This window comes from Molossus molossus, unplaced genomic scaffold (assembly GCF_014108415.1).
Source record: "Molossus molossus isolate mMolMol1 unplaced genomic scaffold, mMolMol1.p scaffold_m16_p_1, whole genome shotgun sequence".
Classification (NCBI taxonomy): Eukaryota; Metazoa; Chordata; class Mammalia; order Chiroptera; family Molossidae; genus Molossus; species Molossus molossus.
This window is the reverse complement of record NW_023425344.1, coordinates 35,773,029-35,797,260: the sequence shown is the minus strand read 5'-3', so window position 1 is coordinate 35,797,260 and position 24,232 is coordinate 35,773,029. Positions and strand designations below refer to the sequence as shown.

The following is a 24,232-nucleotide window of genomic DNA, read 5'->3' as shown; positions in this document are numbered from 1 at the left end:
TCCAGGGCCTGCGCATCTCTGCTCCCTTCCCAGTTTCTCAAAAAGTTCAAAATCTTCCCTCTAGGATCAGTCCACTACTTCCTCTCTCAGCCGGGCTTTTTTTGCTACAAGATTGTACTCAGTTGTGATAGTCTGGATGCTTGTTTCATACTCTATTTAGGAGCCTTCCTCCTGTCCCTAATGCAAAAGTCATTGACGATCCTGGAGGTACGGACACCCTCTGCGCTTTCTTGGAATGGGAAGGAGAGATTACCTGCTATTGTTCAGGCTGCTGAATGAGTACAACACACAATATCTCGATTGTATGTTGGTTTCCAGCCACAGACGTAAAGGTGAGAAAGAGAGTTTCTGCCTTTGGGGATCTCACATCTTAGAATAGAGGCAAATAAAGAGGTCGTTAAAATAGGGCACAGCCTGGCCAGTGTAGCTCAGTGGATTGAGCGTTGTCCCACAGACTGAGAGGTCCTGGTTCAATTCCCGGTCAGGGCACATGCCGGGTTGTGGGTTCAATCTCCAGTAGGGGGTGTGCAGGAGGCAGCCAATCAATATGTCTCTCTCAGATAGAGTGGGAAGGAGAGAGAGGAAGAGAGAGAGAGACACATCGATGTGAAAGGGACACATCGAGTGGCCGCCGCCCACACGACCCAACCAGGGCCGGGGACAAACTGCAGCCAAGGTACGTGCCCTTAGCGGGAACCAAACCCGGGTCTCTGTGGACTGCAGGCTGACGCTCTAACCGCTGAGCCAAACCGGCCAGGGCCGATATGTCTCTCTCATATCGATGTTTCTATCTCTTTCTCCCTTCCTCTCTTTCTAAAAAAAAAATCAATAAAAACATATTTAAAAAAAAAAAATAGAGCACACAGGAGGATCCCTGCCCCAGAGGCTAGGGAGGGCTTTTCTGGAGAAAGTGGTAATGAACACTTAAGCAGCACTGCCTAGCTATGTGCCAGGCACTGTTTTAAGCAATTATTTATATGGACATAGCTATAGATTTACAGCGGGGCTATCATGGGAACCCAAGTCATCTGGTTCCAGAGCCCATGCCCTAAATTCCTAATCTCTACAGCTGTCTCCATTGAGACCTGAAGAGTAAGTATGAGCTTGCCACCAAAGAGTGTAGGTGTCTGTGGGTGACACAGTTAGGATGGACACGTGTGGAGGTGCCCTGGGAGATGCCATGGAGAGGAAAGTTAGAGTTATTCTGCCGGAAACAGGTGCAGCTAAAGCTCCAACAACCCTTCAGAAGTGCACCACCGAGGACTGACACTTGCTTCCCTAATGCTGAAGCAAGTGGATTGGGTGAGCAGGGCTGCCTAGGGTAATGCAGGGATTCCAGAAAATTCCTCTCAAAAGTAAAAATCTCCACTGACAACAGCAGACGCTGGCAGGAATGTGGAGCAACAGAAACTCTCACTCATTGCTGGTGGGAATGCAAAATGGCACAGCCACTTTGGAAGACGGTCTGGCAGTTTCTTACCAACTACACATACTCTTACCATATGACCAGAAATCATGCTCCTTGGTATTTACCCAAAGGAGTTGAAAACTTATGTCCACAAAACCTGCACACAGGTGTTCATAACAATTTTATTCATAATTGCCAAAACTTTGAGGCAACCAAGCTGTGTCCTTCAGTAGATGAATGATAAATAAACTGTGGTACGTCCGGATATGGGATATTATTCAGCACTACAAAGAAATGAGCTATCAAGCCAGGGAAAGACATGGAGGGACCTTAAATGCATATTACAAAGTAAAAGCAACTCCAAAAAGGCTACATACCATATGATTCCAATTAGATGACATTCTGGAAAAGGTAAAACTATGGAGACATTAAAAAGATTAGTGGATGTGGGGTGAGGGTGGTGTCAGGGTGGTGGTAGTGGTGGTGAATAGACAAAGCACAGAGGACTTTTAGGGCAGTGAGTGAAACTACTCTGTATGATACTATAATGATGGATACATGTCACTGTACTTTTGTCCAAACCCACAGAGTGAACACCAAGAGTGAAAATTAATGTTAACTATGGACTGGGTGATAATGATGTGCCTGTGAGGGTTCATCAGTTGTCAGAAATATACCACTCGAGTGGGGAATGTTGGTAATGGGGAAGCTCTGCAGGAGTGGAAGGGAAGGGGCTATCGGAAAGCTCTGTACCCTCCTCTCAATTTTTCTGTGAATCTAAAACTGCTTTAAAAAAGAAAGTCTGTTTAAAAAAGGTAAGTCTTACCCAACTTTCTACCAATTAGATTTTGATTTATAAGCCTTTCTTCTCAAATGAAATTAATGGCCCAGCCGGTGTGGCTCAGTGGTTGAGTGTTGACCCATGCACCAAGAGGTCACAGGTTCGATTCCTGGTCACGGCACATGCCCAGGTCGTAGGCCAAATCCCCAGTGGGGGGCATGCAGGAGGCGACCAGTCGATGTTCTCTCTCATCGATGTTTCTATCTCTCTCCCCCTTCCTCTTTCTCTAAAATCAATAAAGAAAAAAAAAATTTAATTAAATTAATATCCTCCAAGGAGCTAGATCTGTGCTGGGATTTACACCCCATTGTGAGTGGTTTTTGTTTTTTTGTTTTTTTTAATCAGAAAATCAAATTGCTTTTCTCCCACCCTGCCTCTAGCCAGGTGGGGAGGCTGCTCCAGAGACAGGCGTGGGAGAGACACCAGAAAACAAATATAATAACATTCGTTAGGAATGAGGTCAAAGTATCTGCCACAAGATAATACGGTCTCTGCTTGACCCATTCTCTCTACTTCAGGTGCATTGTGTTTCATGTATTCAAAGGGCTTCGCATGCTGTAGACTACGGCAAGCAGCTCTGGACTATTCAAGCACTAGAGTTTCTTTCAGGATGTCTGTTAGCCACATTCGTGAGTGAAATGAAGGCTAGGCCCGTCCCAAGGAAGACTGGAGACACAACCAAATCAACGTATACTCGTCTTCATAGTTCAGAGTTTCCCCATTTGGGCTGAAATCATGCCCTTTGGGCCTGCTTTGCCTCTTGCTGAGTCTGGCATCTGAATATCAAATCCAGATGAACCTAAAGCAGCCAGGGCCCTGGATCAATGGCCCAGAAGCTTCAGCTGAGCTGGCAACATGCCTCCCATGTCAGCGGTGCCAGCACGTGAAGGAAAGCAGACCCCGAGCTCAGTCTGTGAGTGTCACCTCATTTATACCGACTGCTCTGCTTTTGTGGGCGTTGACATTATTTACTCTTCAGAGAGGCAATGCGTGACTCACGAGATTTTTGATTCACAGAGCCTCTCACAGAGCTGGCAGATGGCAAGGGGAGAGCTGGGCCAAGAAAAGATGGCAGGAGAGTGAGAGCGTCACTGGCCACCAAGACACCCCCCTCCCCAAACACACACCAGGAAACCACCCCACCAGGAAATCAGCCAGAGCCCCTTTTCCCCAGCAGGGAAGGGGTGGTTGTGAGTCCAGAGCTCCCTGTGGCCGTGATCTAGATTCCTACCTGCATTCCCCACTAGGGCCTGGTCTTCAGCCAGCCACCGATATAGTATTCTCTCGCCTCCCCCAAACTGTGTGTGTGCGTCTCTTCCCCTCCTTTGCTGTCCAAGCTTCTGTACCTGTCTCAGAATGAGAGAGCGAGGGCTGGAGAAGCAGAGGAAGATCGAAGCTCCAGCAGAGGCAAAAGCATGAGAAGGAAGAACCTCAGCCACTGGGTAGGGCCCCTGGAGGGTCCAAGATAGATGTCTTGGAGAGGCAGGCAGGAGCTGAATCATGCAGGGCCCGGATAATGAATTTGGATCTAGCCGGAGGACAGTACAGGTCTATGGACATAATTCAAGCTGGAGCCTGCCATGAACACTTTGGCACTAAATGAGCCACATTTTTCATAGCATTAGCCAACAATAATCAACTTCGTGGTCATGACCCTGAGGCCCTGTAGGAAGCTACAGCAAAGCCTAAGAAAGGCTCTGTTCATAGTTATATACTTCTGCAGCTAAGTAAATTTTATTTTATTTTCATTCTTTGGGAAGTGATAAATTCTTTGAGGGAAGAACCCTTGTCTTTTTTCTCTTATTTCTGAAAATGCCTGGACCAATACATGGGCATATCAGATTTGTCCAACAAATACCAAGTGATGAATTCACATAATCTGTGTCTATTATATAGTCCTAACTTCTAGTTATTTGAGACAATTAACTGGAACATTCTGATAGATAGTAGAAATGAGGGTGGGGACATGGACTTTATTGCAGTAGGATGTTAAATGTCCTTGGGGTATTTGTTATAAGTTAGCCATCTATGTTACGGAGGACTGTTCATTTTAACAACAAAACCAATGAGAAAGGGACTGAGACTACAAAATGGCAGGGGGTTATTTCTGACATCTGGTAACACAATGTAAAATTAGCAGAACTATACCCCCTTTTGCTTGGTGGGGGCAGGGGGAGGGGAAGGAAACCAGAGAATCACCTGGAGGAACGTGGTCTGGGGGCAGGTGGTACTAGGGAACGTGGATCCTCCAAAACAACACTATCTTGACAATCAGCCTTAAATCCAGGCTCACTTGTTCATTTATTCAACTGCTATTAATTGAGCCCCTCCTGTATCTGGGATGCCATGTGTACAACCCTGAACACAACACCATCTTGTACTCTAGCTCATGAAGATTACCCTGAAGCAGAGAAAACAGGCTTGAAGCAGACGCCCTGGCAAGTACGTAATGACGACTTACAATAGGTGCTGCGAAAGAAGACAGCAGAGCATCCAGCTATGAACCTCAGAAGAGAGCCCTACCCTAGGCTGGGGGCGGGAAGGGGAGGTCAAGGCAGGTCTTCCTGAGGAGCGTCGGAGAAGGATGAGTAGGAAAAAGCCAGGACAAGACTGATGGGGAGGGGACCCCAGGCAGGGGGAGGTTTCAAGCCAGGGCTCAGGTCGAAGCCGGGTGACCATGAGGAGCAGCAAGGCGGCCAGGTGGTGCCAGTGAAGGGTGCACACTGTGGAGCAGCCGAGGCAAGAGACACAGAGGCCAGTGTCAACAGTAGGAAAAGGTGAGAAAGGATGAGGGCCTTCCACGTGGTCCACAACCTCTCTTCCAGCTCAAAATAGGTGGAGGCACCAGCACTTCCCCCACATGTCAGAGGCTGGGATTGGCAGGGGCTGGAGAACGGACTTGTGGAAAGAGAAAGCTGACTTGGCTTTGACTGCACACTCCCAGTGTGGCCTTTCACAACTCCGTTTCTGGTCCATCAAACGAAGATAATAGTACTCACCCTAAAGGGTTGTAAAAAGGGTTGCATGGGGGTGGGTGAAATGGGTGAAGGGAGTCAAAAGATACAGACTTCCAGCCACAGAATAAATCAATCATGAGGATGTCGTGTGCAGCATGGTGACTATAGTTAATACTGTATTACATATTGAAAGCTGCTAGAGAGTAGATCTTAAGTGTCCTTATCTCAAGGAGGGGAAAATTGGGGGAACTAGGTGATTATGTATGCTAGATGTTAACTAGACTTATTGTGGTGATCATTTTGCAGTGTATACAAATATGGAATTGTTATGTTGTACACCTAAAACTAATATAATGTTATATGTCAATTATATCTCAAAAAAAAAAAAAGGATTGCAGATAAGTGAAGTCCATGCCAAATTCAAGGAAGGTGTCCGGTAACTGTTTCTTTGTTGATGGGAGGAAAGGGGTTCTTAGAAAGGCATCGAGGAGGTAGGACCTACCAGGCATCAGGACAACTCTTGGGAGGGGGTGGGAGTTTCGGGGACCAGCGGGCCGAGGAAGGGACTGCTAGGGGAATAGGGGTGCACTCACCCAGCGACTTGGGCGAGTGAGAAGCAGCAGCGGAGGGGGCGGAGCGAGAGGAGGAAGGAGAAGGCTAGAGGAGAGCTGCGAGAAGTGAGGGCGGCGGGGAGACAGAGGTGAGGGGCCTGGGCTCCGGGCGGAGGGCAGGGGCGCGGGAGGCGGGCAGCGGTCCCGGCTGCAGCCGCAGCGGCCAGGGAGGCGAGCTCCGCTCTGCGGGTGGGCGCGGGAGCCGCGGGCCTGGCAGGCGATCTTCACGTTGCAGGTGAGCCCGCCCGGGTCGACCCCGCAGAGATGGCGAGAAGGTGGCCTCCTCTGGCCGCTTTATCCCGGGGTCCTTGGAAGCTGGGTATTTGCAGACCGCTCTGGCCGCCGGGTCGGCAGAGGCCAGACCGCTCTGGCCGCGCAGGTCGGCAGAGGCCGTAGAGTGGCCGCTGCCAACTCCTCGCCGCTTTGCTCAGCCTCGGGCTGCGACCTAGATGAGGTCGAAGGGCTTGGGGTTGTGCAGGTGGCCCCCGACAGGGGTTGGCTGTGGATTCCGGCAGATTGATTCTGGGCTTAACCCATCCCCCACTCCCAGAGATTGAGGTGACCCTCTCTGGCTGTCCCTTTGACCACTCGTGCCCCCCACCCCATCCTGCTGCCTACCTACCCCCACTGTCTACCTGTCAGCATCCCACCACCACCACCACCACCCCCACCCACTGAAGAAGCAGAAAGACCCCAAATCAGACCCGGGTCTAGTGGTGGGAGCTGCACCTGGAAGGCAAGACCCTCAGAGGTTTGCTTAGGTGTACACTGATGACCCATGGTCACCTGGTCTACGTCCATCATTGCCAAATCACTTTTCTGAGCCATGTGACACCCGTGATTCATTCCCTCTTTCCTTCCCTCCCCTCTGTACTGGATTCCTTTTCAGCCATTTCCTTGGTCTTTTTCTTTTCTTCTCCTGTTCATATTCCTTTGCCCTCAATGTTCACATTCTCTGTTACTCTGTTTAGACGATTTTATCTGTTTCTTGCTTCACCTATCATTTCTATGATGGCAACTTCGAAATTCATCTTTCCAGCCTCCCCCTAATTTCTAACTCCAGACCCAAATCTTCAAATATTCTGATCTCTATTGGCTAATTCCAATGTGTGCACCCACAGGCACCCAAATTCAAAATTTTCAAACTCAAATATATCATCTCTGCGTTTCCCACGAGGGTGTTGGTTCAGGTCTCTACACTTCCTTGCCTGGGCTATTACAGCACCTTTGCAACTGGTTTTTATGCTGGGGAGTCCATCCACCCTCTATAAGCTCAAGAGTCCTAGTCTTTGGTGTCTCAGACCTGACCAGAGAGACCAGACCTTTCTTCCTCTCCTTCCTTAGCACCCTGGCATGGCTAGTGCTAGGGAGCCCTCGGCATGCTTGTAACTGCTGACTTGTTTGACTTTTCCTTTCCACTGTGAGCTCCTGTAACACTGAGTTTGCCTTATCCTTCCTTATAGCCCCTGGCCTGGCACATAACAGACAGACATTTAGTAAATATTTGTGTAGTTAATGATCTTGTAAATAATTCAAACTCATTTTAGGACACCATTTATAGGTAATAAAACATTTTACTGTTCATAGTGTGACATTTTATATTTGTGTGTGTTGGTGGGGGAGAAGCATTAGAAAGTAATTTGGCAGATGGTTGGAAATTGACTAATGACAAAATGAAAACAAGTTTTCCAGATCCGTGAGTTGATAACCAGGGTTGATAGGAACGTTCAGTCACAACGCAGTGACTCTTCTATTTTCCTCAGACATCAGGACAGCAAGTAAACTGAGTCCACACGGCTAGAAGAGAAGCAAGGCATCATGGCGTCCGCGTCCACTCATGGAAACCAAGACAAACCTCATTTGCCACCACTAAGCAAGCAGGTGTGTTTTCAGTTTACCATCTGAGGAGGAACATACCAGACTTTCCTTAAACCTCACCCTTGACCAGTCATCTGACTTTTTTCAATCTGGCACTTTGTTGGATGGGTTCAGGGAAAATAGAATGAGGAAGAAAAATGTGTTTTTGACTGCCTTGAAATGCATATTTTAAATTTTTATTTACAGCTCTGGCCAGTTGTGCTCAGCGGTTAGAGCTTTGGTCTGCAGTCTAGAGAGACCCAGGTTCGGTTCCCACTAAGGGCACGTACCTCAGTTGCAGTTTGTCCCCGGCCCTGGTTGGGTCATGCAGGTGGCAGACACTTGATGTGTCCCTGTCACGTCGATGTTTCTCTCTCTCTCTCTCCCTCCCACTCTATCTGAACAAAATATCGAAAAATGTCCTTGGGAGAGGATAAAATAATAATCATAATAAATTTTTATTTACAAAATCCTTTCTTTACTCTTCCCTGTTTAGCAACCAGCTTAACCAACTCTTACATAGGCTGTTAATGACTGAAGAGTTTTCCCATAGCAGGGCAAAACTTTTAATTGAACCTAACAGAATGATACATGATGCTTGTTTTTACATTTTTATTACCAAGGCTAACCTTACTAAATCTATGTTACTGACCAGTATTCCTGTTTAGGAGAGCAGAATCTTAACTACTAAATTAGCTATCAGACTGAGAACCCAACTTTTCAACTTCTTGAGAATGAATACCATGAGTTTCAGAGATACATAAATGAAGAAAAGAGAAAGTATTTTGATGGGTAAATGTAATTCATGTTCTCTGGGATCAACTTTTCAAACTAAAAATAGTTTCTAGAGGAGGTGATGGTTAAGGAGGAAAGATTAGGAGAGACAAAAGGACAAAGGATCTCAAGTCACAAGGAGAAGTAGTGAGACACCTGAGTTGCCTTTGTGAAATGGAGCACCATGAAACATTTATGGTTATAAAACAAAGGCTAGCTAGAGCTCCTTGGGGTGGGGTGGGGGAGGGTGCTGCAGAGCTTCAACCTTGACTGCAGGACTCCCGGTTATTGTAATAGTCAGCGTCCCCGACCCTGGATGTGTATATGTATGCGCGTGTATTTGGAGAAGGGGAGGAAGGAAGGTGTTCCTTATTCCTGCCTCAACCCAGGCAGAACCAAGAAGAGACATTGACATGGAGATAAGGAGGAGGGCTTGCTGAGGAAGTAAGGTAAGTGGAGAGTAAGAACAGCTCCTTCTTGTCGCCGTGACTCACCCTGACCACCACCCCCAGGTACTGTGCCGCCAGGCGCTGTGGAGAAGGAGAGAGAGTTTGCCTGCTCAGGTTGTTTGTGGAGCTCTGAGGGCACAGATGCCACAGGTTGCTTCTACCTTGTTATCAAGCATGTAAAGTGCTTGGCACAGTGCCCAGCCCATGGGAAAGTGCTCAAGAAATGATGACCATTATCCACATTGATATCTACTATAAAGAAAGAATTCCAAAAAGAAACATGGGCAAAATCAGCAAGGTAAACTTTAAAAGCCAAGGAGCTGCACCTCAGCAAGAAAAACACTGAAACTCCCAGCAGTAAATGACAGAGGACCTATATAAATAATTTACAAACAAGGGAATACTAGTGTGACTTTTTTTTTTTACTCCTCATCCAAGGATATTTGTACTTTTTTTTTTTTTCCATTTTTTGTTCAGGTAGAGTGGGAGGGAGAGAGAGGAATAGAGAGAGAGAGAGAGAAACATCGACGTGAAAGGGACACATCGAGCAGCTGCCACCCGCGCAACTAACCAGGGCCAGGGACAAACTGCAACCAAGGTACATGCCCCTAGTGGGAACCGAACCCAGGTCTCTCTGGACCACAGGCCGACGCTCCAACTGCTGAGCCAAACTGGCCAGGGCAGGATATTTGTACATTTATCTTCAGACAGAGTGGACGGGAGAGAGAGAGAGAAACATCGATGTGAGAGAGACACATCAATTGGTTACCACCCACACGACCCCAACCAGGGCCAAGGACGAACCACAACTGAGGTATGTGCCCTTGACTGGAATCAAACCCAGGACCCTTTGGTCCACAGGCCGATGCTCTAACTGCTGAGCTAGTGTGACTTTTTAGTAAGGAACAAATTAAATATAATTTGCTTTTAGAAAACAGATGAACCACCCACAGAATGGGAAAAAAATATTTTCAAATCATATATCTGATAAGAGTCTAGTATCCAGAATATATAAAGAGCTTTTACAACTCATCAACAAAAACTACACACTTAAAAAGTGGGCAAAGGACTTGAATAGGTATTTCTCCAAAGAAGATATATAAATGTCCAACAAGCAAATGAAAAGATGCTCAGTATCATTAGTCATTAGAGAAATGCAAATCAAAACCACAATGAGATAACATTTTACACCCACCAGCATTGCTATAATTAAAAAGAAAAACAAAACCGAAAATAACAAGTGCTGACAAGGATGTAGAGAAACTGGACCCTTCATACTTTGGTGGTATTGATAAAATGTGCAGCTTCTGCATTTGATACATGCAGAAAACAGTTTGGCAGTTCCTCCAGCAGTTTATCAGAATTTTCCCATATGGTTCAGCAGGATCAAAAACGTGTTCAAACAAAAACTTTTGCAGGAATGTTCACAGCAGCTCTATTCACAACAGTCAAAAGGTGGAAGCAACCCAAATATTCATCAGTAGGTGAATTGGTAAACAAAATGTGGTATGTCCTTGCAATGGAATATTGAGTCATAAAAAGGAATGAAGTTTTGATTCATGCTACAACATGGATGAACCTTGAAATCATTATGCTAAGGAAAAGAAGCCAGCCGCAAAAGGTCATCTATTGTATGGTATCATTTACATAAAGTATACAGAATAGACAAATCCATGGAGACAGAAAGCAAGTTAGTGGTTGCCGGGGGGCTAAAGGGAAGAGGGAATGAAGTAAGATTGCCTAATTGGGGATGAGGTTTGTTTTGGGGGTGATGAAATAGTTCTAGAACTAGATAGTCATGACAGCCACACAACATTGTGGACATACTTAATGTCACTGAATTGTGTACTTTCAAATGGCTAAAATGGGCCTGATCGGTGTGGCTTAGCGGACTGAGCGGCATCATCCCATGGACTGAGAGGTCCCGCTTCCATTCCCCGTCAGGGCACAAGCCCCGTTGTGGGCTCGATCCCAGTAGGGGTTGTGCAGGAGGCAGCCAGTCGATGTTTCTCATATCAGTGTTTCTATCTCTCTCTCCCTTCCTCTTTCTAAAAAATCAATAAAAACATAAAATGCCTGAAATGATAAACATTATGTTATGTGTACTTATCACAATTAAAAAATTAATGAGCCAACATATAACAAGAGCTTATAGCCCAGGGCCAGTTGCAGGGATTAATTACCTCAACACTAGAGATGAAGGGGGCAGTCTGGATGAAGAATATGTAGAAATGCTCATACACATTAGTTATCAGAGAAATGAAAATAAGACAATAAATAATTACTTTATACCTACTAGACTGTTAAAACTTAGCAAACTGGGTAATGCCAAGGTTAAAAAATCCTTTCTGTACCTAATCTGTTTGGAATCCAGTTTAAGTAGCTTTGTGTAAGCTCTGTGGGCCCAGAGGAACATTCAGGCACTGCTGGTGGGAGTGAGGCTGGCACAGCCCCCCGGGGAGAGCAGCGTAGCGAGACGTAGATTGGAAATATGCGTGCCCTGCATTTTACTTCTAGACATATATCTGAAAAGTGTTCTCACATGGGCGGTAGGGAGCACGAGGTGGCGTGGTGACCTAGGCGCATCCTGGAGAATTACGCAACAGTTAGAAGCAGTGAACTAGATGAATGCCGCGGGGGGGGGGGGGGGGGGGGGGGGGGGACGGGGATCTTAAAAGCATAGAGTTGAGTTGAAAATATTTTTTTAATGAAATTAAATACATGAAACAATACAATTTACATTTAAAAGATGCATGCACCCAAAACAATGAACGTTTTGCAAGAATGCATACACACAGAAGTTCCACATTAAACAAATAAAGTGGCCCAGCCGGTGTGGCTCAGTGGTTGAGTGTCATGTCAGCCATGCACCAAGAGGTCACGGGTTCCATTCCCAGTTGGGGCACATGCCCAGGTTGTGGGCTAAATCTCCAGTGGAGGGCATGCAGGAGGGGGCCAGTCGATGTTCTCACTCATCAATGTTTCTATCTCTCTCTCCTTCTCCCTTTCTCTCTCTCTAAAATATCAATAAAGAAAAAAAATTTAAACACATAGAATGGTGATGATGGGCAGAGGGGAATGAGAGCAGAGAATGTGGATAAGAGTGAGTAAATAATACATTTCTACAAAGGAGGAAGATCATGAAAGATGGGAGCTAGTCCAGATTGTAGCATAACAACGTGATTTAAAAAATACTGTAAAAGTCTCCCTGGCCGGTTTGGCTCAGCGGATAGAGCGTTGGCCTGTTGGTTCCCACTAAGGGCAGTTTGTCCCCGGCCCTGGTTGGTTGTGCGAGTGGCAGCCGCTCGATGTGTCCCTTTCACGTCGATGTTTTTCTCTCTCTCTCTTCCTCTCTCTTCCTCCCAGTCTACCTGAACAAAAAATTGAAAAATGTCCTCAGGTGAGGATAAAAAAAAAAAGTCATAAAAGTAATTTTGTCAAACATGTCAGTAGTTCCACCAGAAATTATTTACAGATCACTTATAAAATATGTTTTAAAAACTGTCAAGATAGAAAGGAAACTATGTAGAAAAATACAAAGCTGTCTGCTGATGAGTTCCTAGTCTAAAAAGCATACAGAAGCCTGACGCTGAATTAGAATACAGGTCTATAAATACAGAACTTGCATCCAGTGTGAGCCCAGGTGTGTCAACAGTGTGCTGTAGGGAAATCTCTCTTTGCCCAGGAGGCCACAGTGAACTGGGTCTGAGGAAACCAGGAAGGCAAAGGGAGTGGTAGCATTGCAGGAATCACAGACTGCATGGGCAGCGGCTGGAGGTAAGAAGAAAATGTGGCCTCGGCAGGAATTTTTTCTGACCAGATATCTGCTCCATGCTTGCTGTTCGATGAGTCACTCTTTGCTTCTCCAACTGGGATTATTTCCTCATCTAAGTCCCCCCAATTCCCAGTTGGAAGGCACTCGCTGAAACAAGTCATTGCTCTGTGCTGGCGGCCAGCACAGGACGCCACGCTGCATGATCACAGTGAAGAAATTGTCCTGCCCTTCTTCAAGAACACAGCAGATGCTTTTCTGATGATTTCAGTCGACTCATGGTGGAACTTTCCTTACAGAGCCTGTTGTTTTGTCCAAAATCAAAACTGCACATCCACAGAGCAGAGATTTCAAAGATTATCAAAGAATGTCAAGAAGAAAGTTTCTGGAAGAGAGGTAAATTGCACCCTTTTCACCTTCGTTAACACTGTATGTGCTGCAATAAACTGCCCGAGTATCATATTAGAATTATGGTAATGATTTCTTTGTGAGTGGGGCTTTGCATAATTCCTTGAAGAACTTTGATATCTGAGCTGTTTAGAGCTTAAATACAGGTTGAGACCCCTTTGAGGGCAGAGATGATATGTGATTTAGGAGCACTTTACCATAGCACAAAGTGATATGCACATAATGCTTCCCATCATGTGACCCAGAATGTGTACCAAGAGTGTTATTCAGAATTTCTTGAAAGAGTAAACCTTCCTAAATTCCACTAGACTCTAACCTCATCGAGTTCAGAAGTAATGTCGTTTATTGCTTCATCCTAGAGCCAAGCACGGTGCTTCACACGTAGAAAGTACCTAATCAATACTCGTGGACTGAATGGAGAGTGGCAGCATCCATGAATACAATGTCTCTGAAATAACCTTTCTGCTGAGTCATCTCCTTTTCCGACCTGATAAATAAGACAAAGATGGCTGTGAATTCAGGCTGTGCTTTGAGGTCTCTTCCAATTAAAAACAAAGTCATGATTTGTCATTTGAGAATGTCATGATAGAGCCTATAGATCTAGGGCCAATATTTGCACCATTGCTGACATAGAGATCATTTTACTTTGAAATACTCATTTTGATTTCTCAGATCTTTCCAATTCAGTATCAGTTGTTTTGGAAGAAACATTCTTTAGAAGCTGATATTCCTTATGCATTACTATGACGATTGACTGTGTCCCTAGCAATTCATGTCTTTTCTGATAACCTATGACTAAGTAATTTAATTAAGTCCTAGTAGACTAATATTTCAATGTGACCCATTCACCTACCATCAGGTTGATATGAGTGGAAAAATTGGTTGCAATTTAATTTGTTTTGGTTGCTAGGAAGAGCTAGATGTTTATCACTGCTCTCTACTTTTAGAAGTCATTTGACACATTTTGACAGAAACTGCCTTTGCCAGACTAGCTTTCCTGTTTTAATCATCACAGCTAAACATCGCCCATGTTTAACATGACTGCAATAATCTTGTAATCCTCGGAAAATAAACATCCGAATTGTGCAACAAACTGTCATGAAAGACAAAAGCATATCCTAGATAGGATATGCAGGAGTTTATTGTACTGGTGTTTTTACTTTCATGTAGGATTGAACATTTCAAAATATACAGTTAAAGGCAACTCGCAAATTTAACAGCCCCGTGTCCTCACACACACGGAGATGCCTGCGTTGTGTATGGTGATCAGAGTCTGGTGCAGGGTGGGCATTCAGAGACATGGATGTCAGAGACAGAATGCCACAGGGTTCAGGTTTTGTTAGATTAAAGTTGTACATCACGTTCAGTGCCTGGGGCAGACCCCAGGAAAAATCTCCAGGTGGTACTTAATAAGTATTTGTTGAGTAAGTAAAATAACAAATGACTAAATAGTCATTGCCAAGGTAGGTGAGAGAAAACACTCAGTAATTCTCCCTGACTGCTGGGTGAGGTGCCAAGTTCTGAAACACCAGCACTGAAGGGCGTTTTTGTTTCACAGCTCTGCCTTTTTCTCTTGTAAGCATGCTCGTTACCCAGGGACTGGTCTACCAAGGTAAGGATCCACCTTTGTTCAGTAACTAACGCACGAGAGCCCCGTTTTCTCTGACCATCCTGGCCGCTTTTTGGTGCTTGGCATTTATTTTGTGGTGAAGGATTTATTTATGCAGATGGGTGTTTTGTTTTGTTTTGTTTGCCTATTTTCAGCATAAACCCCTCCATCCACCCCTCAGGAAGATGTCCTAATCCCCAGAATGAGTGACCATATTAGTGTACATGGCCAAGCAGAATTAACATTGCAGATTATTCTGGAATGTCCAGATGGGCCTAGTGTAATCAAATGGGTCCTTCAAAATGGATCAGAAGATGGAACCAGAGAGATGGCAGCACGAGAAAGACTCACCTCAACACTGCCGGCTTTGAACATGGAAGAGGGGCCTCGTGTCCAGGGTCCAGGAAGGGGAGGGTCTCTAGAAGCTGGAAAGGCAGGAAACCCTAGAGCCTCCAGAAGGGAATGCAGCCCTGCTGGCACCTTGCTTTTAGCCCACTGCTAAGGTCTGAATGTTTGTACCCTTCCCCCCAGTTCACGTGTTAAAAGCCTAACCCAAAACGGTGGTGGTGGGAGGAGGTAAGCCTTTGGGAGGTAATTAGCCCAGGAGGGTGGAGCCTTCAAGAAGGGTAGTGCTCTTACAGAAGAGACCTCACAGAGCTCCCTAGCCTTCTCCACCACACACACACACACACACACACACACACACACACACACACCAGAGAGGGGCCTCACCAGCCATGCTGACACCCTGATCTTGGACTTGAACCTCCAGTGCTATGAGAAATAAATGTCTGTCATTTATAAGCAGCCCCACCTCCGCCCAATCTTGTAGCAGCTCAGACACCCAGTGAAATCCATTTTGAGCTTCTGACCTCCAGAACTGTAAGCTTACAAATTTGTGTTGTTTTAAGTCTCCAAGCTTTGCTAAGTTGTTACAGCAGCCGCAGGGAACTAATACAGTGCCTTTCTCTGCACCAGAGTCCCTGTGTCTCCCAGGGGCTCAGTGTGTGTTAGACAGATTGTTCCCCGCACAAGGATGCTCCGGGGTAGAGGTGAGTGGGGCTGACGTCCACCAAGCCGTTTGCCCCGGTGAGAGGCTGCACTTGCCTGAGGAAGGGCGCCCTGTCTGATCTGTACAGCAGAACGTGAGGACTAGGCACCCTGCATCTCCCACATAACCTCTCCCTGCCACTCAGCTGTCCAGTTTACCTCTCCATTCTTCCTTTCTTGCTCTTTCCTGTCTCCATCTCACCAGAGAACCCTTGGCACTGTCTAGTCCGCAAACAGCGAGAAGGCATCTGACCCTGTTGAAACCCATTATATTGAACACTGCTGATGACTAGGTTTTTAAAAAGAATATTTGTACCCAGCAAACATGAGAGAAGATGTTCTAGGGTTTTTTTTGGGGGGGGGGCGTCTCAAAGACCATTTATCTAGGAGAATCCATTTCAATCAATATTAAGTTGATTTATTAAATATCACTTCATTTTGATAACTTAAAAGACAGCCTTTTTATAGAAATATATTCATCAATCAGTAATAAGTCTCTGTCAGACCATTTTTAACAGCAAAGGAATATGGTCACGACATTTATAAGGATTACGTTTTATAAACATTAAACTTCTCAAAATCTATCATCTCTGCACATATATACTTTTCCAGGATTGTGTATTAGGTTTCTACAACTACTACAACAAATTACCACAGCAAAGTGACTTACAATAATGCAAATGTATTATCTTACAGTTCTGGAGGTTAGAAGTCCAAATTGGATCTCACTGGTCTGAAATCAACTTGTCAGCAGAGCTGACGGGCTATTTCCCTTTCCAGCTGCTAAAGACCACCCACACTTCTCATACTGCCATCCGGTTCTGTCTCTGAACCCCTCTTCTACATTCAAGGGTCATTGTGATTACATTGGGCCCAACCAAGTGACCCAGGATTATATATATATATATATATATATATATATATATATATATATTAAGTCTCAATAACTTTGTCTTTTTTCTTCATTGATTTTTAGAGAGAGGGGAAGGGAGAGGGAGAGAGATAGAAACATCAGTGAGAGAGAACATCCATTGGCCGCCTCCTGTATGCCCTCCACTGGGGATCAAGCCCACAACCTGGGCATGTGTCCTGACCAGGAATCAAACCGGTGACCTCTTGGTGCATGGGTCGACGCTCAACCACTGAGCCACACCGGCCGGGCCCCAGGATAATCTTTTTATTTTAAAGTCATTTGATTAACCTTAATTCCATTTTCTACCATCATTCCCCTTTGTTATACAATATAACTTATTCACAGTTTTCAGTTTGGGATATGGACATCTTTAGGAGGCCATTATTCTGCCTATTTTTAAATTGTGGTATGTATACAGTCATGTGTCAAATAGCAATGTTTGGGTCAGTGACAGACTGCATGTACAATGATGCTCCCATAAGATTATAATGAAGCAGAAAAATGTCTGCAGACTTGTGATGTCAGAGCCATGATAATGTTGAAGCGCAAGGCATTTCTCACGTGCTTGAGGTGACGCTGGTGTAAACACGCCTACTGCTGCTAGTCATAGAAAAGTATAGCACACACAACTCTACAGTACATAATACTGATAATGATAATAAACAACTGTTACTGGTTTGTGTAATTACTATACTATACTTTTCATTGCTATTTTAGTGTCCTTGTCTACTTATTTAAAAAGTTTACTGTAGCCTGGCCAGTGTGGCTCAGTGGACTGAGCATCATCCTATGGACCGAGAGGTCCAGATTTGATTCCCGGTCAGGGCACATGCTGGGTTACGGGCTCGATCCCCAGTAGGGGGCGTGCAGGAGGCAGCCGATAGATGTTTCTCTTTTGCATGAATATTTCTATCTTTCTCTCCCTTCCTCTCTCTCTAAAAAAATCCATAAAAACGTACATGTTTTTAAAATTTTGCTGTAAAACAGTAAGCTGTGCTGTGCCAGCAGCAGCCTCAGATGTCTCGTGTCTACTGTGTCTCGTTTGCATCACTTTCTTTTGAGCTTGATTTAATTTAGTGTTGTTTTGTACAGTAACGTGCTGTACAGGCTTGTAGCCTGGGAGCACTACCATATACCACACAGCTTAGGTGTGCAGAAGGCTATACTATCCAGATTTGTGTAAGGGCCCTTTATGATGTTCACATAATGATGAGATCACCTAATGATGCATTTCTTATAACGTTATCCCCGTTGTTCAGTGAGATATGACGGATACTTTTAATCCTTAAGTTGAATTTCTGTGTTGAGTCTCATAAAAAGAAGAGGGTGTGTGACTAATTGCTTGGAAATAAGTTGTTGGCTCCACCTTTGCCTTGATATCTTTAAACAAGTCTTGAATTGTCTGCTTCATGTTCTTTCTTCTACACATTAAAGCTAACACTTGCTACTTGGCCACAATGGCTGTTTGAGAGTTAAATTCAATCAAGAATTGAATTATAGCCCTGGCCGGTATAGCTCAGCGGTTAGAGCGTCGGCCTATGGTCCAGAGAGACCCGGGTTCGGTTCCCGCTAAGGGTACATACCTCGGTTGCAGTTTGTCCCTGGCCCTGGTTGGGTCGTGCGGGTAGCAGCCACTTGATGTGTCCCTTTCACGTCGATGTTTCTCTCTCTCTCTCCCTCCCACTCTATCTAAAAAAAAAAAAGGAAAAATGTCCTAGGGTGAGGATTAAAAAAAAAAGAATTGAATTATAACTCTTCTAAGGTCATCCCTTCTGATTAAGAATCTGCATAGCCCTGGCCAAGTTGCTCAGTTGGTTGGAGGCAACTGATTGATATTTCTCTCTCTCTCTCCCTTACTCTATCTCTAAAATCAATTTTAAAAGTATCCTCATGTGAGATTTAAAAAAAAAATCTGCATCTATCTTACACTTTGAAGATTTCCTTATACTTTATAAATTTAAATAAGTAATAAAATGAAATAATAACATATATATTACTCCTTAGGTTATTTAGCAGCTAACCCAAGATTTGGATCATTGCCTAAAGTTGCACGTAAGTCATAGAAGTCAAATAAAAACATTATTGCTTTTTCTGCCATCTTGGACCCTGTGGAGGCCTGCTGGGAACACGACCTCTATAAGGACAAATATGTCTGGAAGGCTGTGGTCCAAGGCCGTTTTTGCCAGTTATAAACACATAGCTCTTCTTAAAACTAAAGGTGTTTATGCTCGAGATGAAACTGAATGCTATCTGGGCAAGAGATGTGCTTATGTGTACAAAGCAAAGAACAACACAGTGACTCCTGGTGGCAAACCAAACAAAACCAGAGTAATCTGGGGAAAGGTAACTCGTGCTCATGGAAATAGTGGCATGGTTCGTGCTAAATTCCGAAGCAACCTTCCTGCTAAGGCCATTGGACACAGAATTCGTGTAATGCTGTACCCCTCAAGGATTTAAATTTATTGAAAAGTAAATAAAATGGATTTGTTCTCAAAAAAATAAAATAAAATAAAAACATTATTTTTTAAGAAGAAGACATGTATAGCCGCTGGAGATGCAAATGTCCGGGTTTAACCAAAGTACCTGCGTTGACCTTCTGAAAAACCAGTCTTTATTTTTCGCCACTTTACAGTTCGTAGTTCATTCAGCACTTCTGTATCTAACTGAGCAACAGGGACCTCACCCTAGTCCTCTTGGGAGCAGGGACCGGGGGCGCCTGGCAGGGTCCACGGGGGTGTCTGCAGCAGAACCTCGGAGTGACAGCTGCATTAGGGCCTTCAATTTTCTTCCTTTGGCCAGTCTTTTCAAAATATTTTCTATAGTGAACATAATAAACAAATAATTTTTAAAAATCAGGGACTTTGTGATAATACACCGACCACAAACTCAAGGTTTCTTCTTCCACTCGTAGCACATAGACCTGTTATGTACAAGAGGTCGCTGTCCATTCACATTCTGAAATTTCATTCCCAGCAGGAGGAACAGGTTGGAGATTTCCGGGAGGTTTCCTCTGCCTTGGACCGCTCTCCTTTCCAGGCAGGACGGACTACAGCTCCCCAAACTCCAATCCATAAAGAGAATTTCCTACCCACTGATCTGAAGGCTACCTATAGCCACAACCCAAACCTCCCCCTCTGTCTCCCCTCCCCCTGTGGCCTCAGACATGTGTGTGCTGGCTGGGCCTCCCTCAGGCGGCCTGGCTCTTGGGGTCACACCTTTGCTTGCTCTGTCCTGGATGGCCCTTCTACCATCAGTTCAAAACAGTCAGAAAGTCTCCAGTTCCTAACGCTGCTCTTTAACAGGGAGCTACATTCTCGGAGTGTTTGTTCACTGATTTATCATGGTACTTTTGATATTACCATTTTAATATTAAATTTACTACTATTAGTAAAGAGAATTCTAGATGATAACTAATGGAAGAGATTCTGAAACTTTATATCTTTCCTAACCTGCTTTTACAGTTGCTGGTATCCTGGGATATGGCCTTGGAAAGGCATCATACATAGGAGCATGCCAGAGTAAATTTCATTCCTTTGACGATCAGCTTCGTGGGGCTGGTTTCGGTCCAGGGCATAACAGGTTTGTAATCCGTTTGATTGAGGGAGTATAATGAAGACAATTATGAAAAGGTAAATAAAAAATCATTCACCGTTTATAATATTAAACAGTTTTTCTTAACATTCATATGTTGGAAAAAACCTCTTTAAACCACAAATTTTAAGTGTTGCTATTCGACTTCAGTAATAATTCCTTATTATTTAACTTAGTTACCTATTTCATTTGCTTAACAAACATTTAGTGGGTATCTGTTACGTTCAAGGTATTGTGCACGTCTCAAAAGAATACCTTAATCAGCAGACGTGGCTTCTACTACCACAGGGTTACACCAAATTTAAACAAGTTTCTATACTGCAGGACTTTTCAGAACCTTTACTGTGTTAATATAGATCATGATTCTCATTAGGGAATGTTAAGCAGTAGGACTGTGGAGTTCAAGGTGTTGCCTCTGCTGTTAGAATACCTGGGTTGAAAACCAATTCTACCACTTATTAAATAAACGATGTAATCTTGGGAAAGTTCCTTAAACTATCTAATCTTCAGTTTCCTCATCTGTATAAAATGGTGAGCAGAATTGTTCTCATGAAATGTTATAAGGAACAGAAATGACTGTTTATGACACTCAGTACATGCTCAGTAAATAATAGCTGTTTCTGCTACAGCACTAGAGGACTGGTGTTGGGGACACATTTCACTAACGACCCTTGCTTGTCACAGTGGGTTCTATTTGAGAGGCAGCACGGCACTGTGGAAAAAACAGCATTAGACATAAAGATCATTATTGGCCTTTTTATTTTTTTTCTTAATGAAATTCTGGTGGTCTCAAACCAAGAAACAGCTCCTATTATTCCCTAAAAAACTAGGCCTGTGAACTTCAGCAAAGGAAAGTCTCTCGATGACCTGTTAGACCTTCTGGTGTCAAAGCACAGACCTCTCTTTCTGCCTCTGCCCTAGGCACTGCCTGCTTACGTGTGAGGAGTGCAAAATTAAGCACGGATTGAGTGAGGAGCGAAGTTCACAGCCTTCGGCTTCCTAGACTCTGTGCCTGTGGCTTTTGAAGATTCTTAAACCTCTGGATTTGTACACATGTAACATTTCAAGTGGAACAGAAACATTGTGATTCTCTCGATGGAAATGCTTTCTGTGGAAGAGTCTCCATTGAATTGAGCATTGTATGTTTTTCTATGTCAGGACACGGTGGGAGGGTTCACACACCAAAAGAAATTATGCTGTATTCTAACTTGCTTCCAATAAAGTAAAAGAATTTAAAGCCCTCTCTGATTCTCCTCATCTGTTCTTTCACTCTGCTTTAGTTCTGGGTTTTAAAATCTCTTAAAGAGGACAGGAATGAAGGGGGAGGAACTTGGGAAGTGGTGTCCCCCTCCCCCAAAACCACTGTGTATGGAGACAGAAACACAGGGCAAGAAAAATCGCTTCTTATAGGTATGAAGGGTGCTTAATGAAAAATATGTCACTCCCTGGCCGGTTTTGCTCAGTGGTTAGAGTATTGGCCTGTGGACTGGGTTGCAGGTTCGATTCCTGGCTCCGGTTGGGGTCATACAAGAGGCAACAAATCCATGTGTCTCCCTCACATCAATGTTCCCCCCGCCCCTCCACTGCCCTCCTTTGCACTCTGAAAATCAATGAGAAAATATCCTTGGGTGAGGATTAACAACAATGACAAAACTGTCACTTTAGAGAGTCACAATATGAATCAACTGTCCTTTCAGTGACCCCAGTGACTTTCTGCCTCATCAGTATGGTGAAGTTTTGCTTAGCTAATGGGTACATGCTCATGGTCATCATTCAAGCACTGGGTTCTTTTACATACACAACTTCCCAAATGGTCCCTTCTTTTTTCAAGAAACAGTTTATTATGGGAGGAATCATGGGAAGAATTAATTCATAGAATGATAAATTTTAGGGCTATAGGGAGCTCAGAAGCAGCCAATTCAACCCCATGAGTTGGGTTTCTATTTATTGCCAGTTCTTTGTTTGTTTGTTTGTTTTTGTTTTTGGAAACAAACGACAAAAACCTCTTCCACTGGGGACCTTTTGTTTTATGGCAGGTTGTCTGAGCCTCACTTAAAAACTTCCCTTGCGTCTTTGCACTTTCTCAGGAAAATGCTTTATATATGTGTCACCATTTATACATTGGGTATGTGTGTGTGTACATATTTGTGTTTTGCTTAATACATCTTGAAACCTGCCCAGTAGAGATAAAAAGAGAAACCTCATCAGAAGTTAATACTTGATATGAAATATTTTATTTTAAACATCAAAAGTATTTGCAAGTTTCTATTTTACATGATCATTAAGTCTATGAAATGGAGTAATTTTGACTATCTCTTTATGTATATATCTCCTGATTTCTCAGTCAATAAAGTTCTCCTCCTGAAAATCAGAACACAGAACCAATATCCTAGCTTCTTGGATGCAGTTCAACAATTGGTTCTGACAACTAGCAACTGGTGACACTTTGTTATCTCAACTATTGGTAAAAATTCAGAATTGGGCACACTCATTTCCTGCATTCCAGAAAATTATTTCCCAGGGATCAGAACAGTTTCACATCTGATTCCTGGGAAATAATTCACATCTAAGCACAGCAAGTCAATGCAGAAATCAGTCTCTAGGTACTGGGAAAAGAGAAATCTTTTACTGTTAAAAAGGCACATTGTTTTTACTGCAGGCATTGTTATAGTTCTGAATCAAACTGGGTTTTTTGTTTGGACTTTCTGCTTTTCCTAGGAGGTAAGTTATTCATTGAAACAGTTTTTTCACAGCGATCTTAGTGCGAAAGGAAATTAATAAAGAAAAAACTAGAGGTCATCCAAGAACTCTCAAATATTTTGGTTCATTATCTGTTGTATATATTAGGAAGCAAGTATCTGGGGGACAATGTCTGTTTCTTATAGGAAGACGTGTTAAAGGAACAGCATTTTTCGTTTAGCATGTAGCAATTACCAACAACGCTCATCAACAAGTTTGTTAAAAGCTAATAAAAACAGTACCTTCATGATAAAAAAAAAAGATGTACTGTATATAATGCTTATATACTTTTAAAATTCTCATTTAAGCAAAGATATTCTGTTCCCTTGCTGTCAGAATGGACAATTTATCTATTTTTTTGTGAACATTAAAAATGTAATAAAATTTACCTTGAATGATATGATAGAGCCATGAAAATGTCATGTAGGTAATTTTCTTGATATTCAAATAATACAATCTGTCCATTGACAGAAAACATTTCTGTGTTGGAACTCTACCTCCCACATTTCAACTGTAGAGTTTGATTTTGTAGACACAGAGTTGGCAGAGATTTCGGTGATTAGCCCACAGGCTGCAAATTTTGGTCCTGGGACCAAATAGACAATGTAATTGAGTGAAGCTGGACCAGTTGCATGTTAAACACAGGCATAATCTTCATTTCCACACAAATATGCAGCCTGCTGTTGTCAAATCTCCCACTTTGTCAAAACAAATAAGTGCAGGTTTTTATGTGACATATCCTGGTTTTTTCAATCTTTATTCTTTCATATATTCAGTTATTGAGCACCCACTGTGTGCCAGGACTGTCCTCGGTCCTGGAGTTTATATTCTCATCACAAGTCTGAGGTTTGCCACCTGACCCACCCTCCCATCCGCTGGAAGGTCCCTCTACTGTTGGGCAGGTGAGGCTCCAGGGCCTACATATGTATTTCCAGGGGAAGGACACCCAGTACACTGCCCAGCAGCAGAACTAGCCAGGAGGGTCTGTGGGAGCCCAGGTCTGCCTCCCTACCCCTCTAGCCCAGCTCCTCCAAGACAGGAAGTGTATCCTTCCACTTATCTCTCATTCTCCATCCTCAAGTGGAGTTCTTGGCCAGATATAGGTACTTCGTAAATGTTTGTCAGCCTAAACGTGTGATTTCCCCGCGGCTACAGAACAGAATTATTCTTCTTCCACACAACATTTAAATATTGAAAGACATGTTCCTTTCAGAATTCCAGCAAAAGTTCCTGGTTTTTCCCAACTATTAGAG

At 43.8% G+C, this 24,232-nt stretch overlaps 2 protein-coding genes across 3 annotated transcripts; both read left to right on the top strand.

Moving 5' to 3' along the window:
- The first annotated feature begins 5,856 nt into the window (after positions 1–5,856).
- Positions 5,857–21,483, top strand: OCIAD2 (OCIA domain containing 2). 2 transcript variants are annotated; one of them, XM_036255091.1, is made up of 7 exons: positions 5,857–5,906; positions 7,581–7,698; positions 12,969–13,065; positions 14,636–14,689; positions 18,654–18,701; positions 20,111–20,228; positions 21,162–21,483. In XM_036255091.1, the coding sequence occupies exons 2-7, from the start codon at positions 7,636–7,638 to the stop codon at positions 21,241–21,243; spliced, it is 462 nt and encodes a 153-aa protein (XP_036110984.1). In that variant the 5' UTR covers positions 5,857–5,906; positions 7,581–7,635; the 3' UTR covers positions 21,244–21,483. The 2 variants fall into 2 exon arrangements, with proteins under 2 accessions (XP_036110984.1, XP_036110985.1); XM_036255092.1 differs by lacking the exon at positions 5,857–5,906 and adding an exon at positions 6,014–6,052.
- Positions 18,798–19,138, top strand: LOC118625973 (60S ribosomal protein L35a-like). The gene has a single exon (XM_036255093.1). It carries the CDS (start codon positions 18,798–18,800, stop codon positions 19,104–19,106), a length of 309 nt encoding a protein of 102 aa, XP_036110986.1. The 3' UTR covers positions 19,107–19,138.
- Positions 21,484–24,232: the final 2,749 nt, after the last annotated feature.

What these genes read in the sequence shown, in the direction of transcription:
- LOC118625973 (XM_036255093.1), top strand. Translation starts at nt 18,798, where the DNA reads ATGTCTGGAAGGCTGTGGTCCAAGGCCGTTTTTGCCAGTTATAAACAC.
- OCIAD2 (XM_036255091.1), top strand. Translation starts at nt 7,636, where the DNA reads ATGGCGTCCGCGTCCACTCATGGAAACCAAGACAAACCTCATTTGCCA. An exon ending in ATCATTGCCTAAAGTTGCAC is followed by an intron (nt 18,702 to 20,110) that starts GTAAGTCATAGA and finishes CTGCTTTTACAG; the next exon opens with TTGCTGGTATCCTGGGATAT. An exon ending in TTCGGTCCAGGGCATAACAG is followed by an intron (nt 20,229 to 21,161) that starts GTTTGTAATCCG and finishes CCTCTGCCCTAG; the next exon opens with GCACTGCCTGCTTACGTGTG.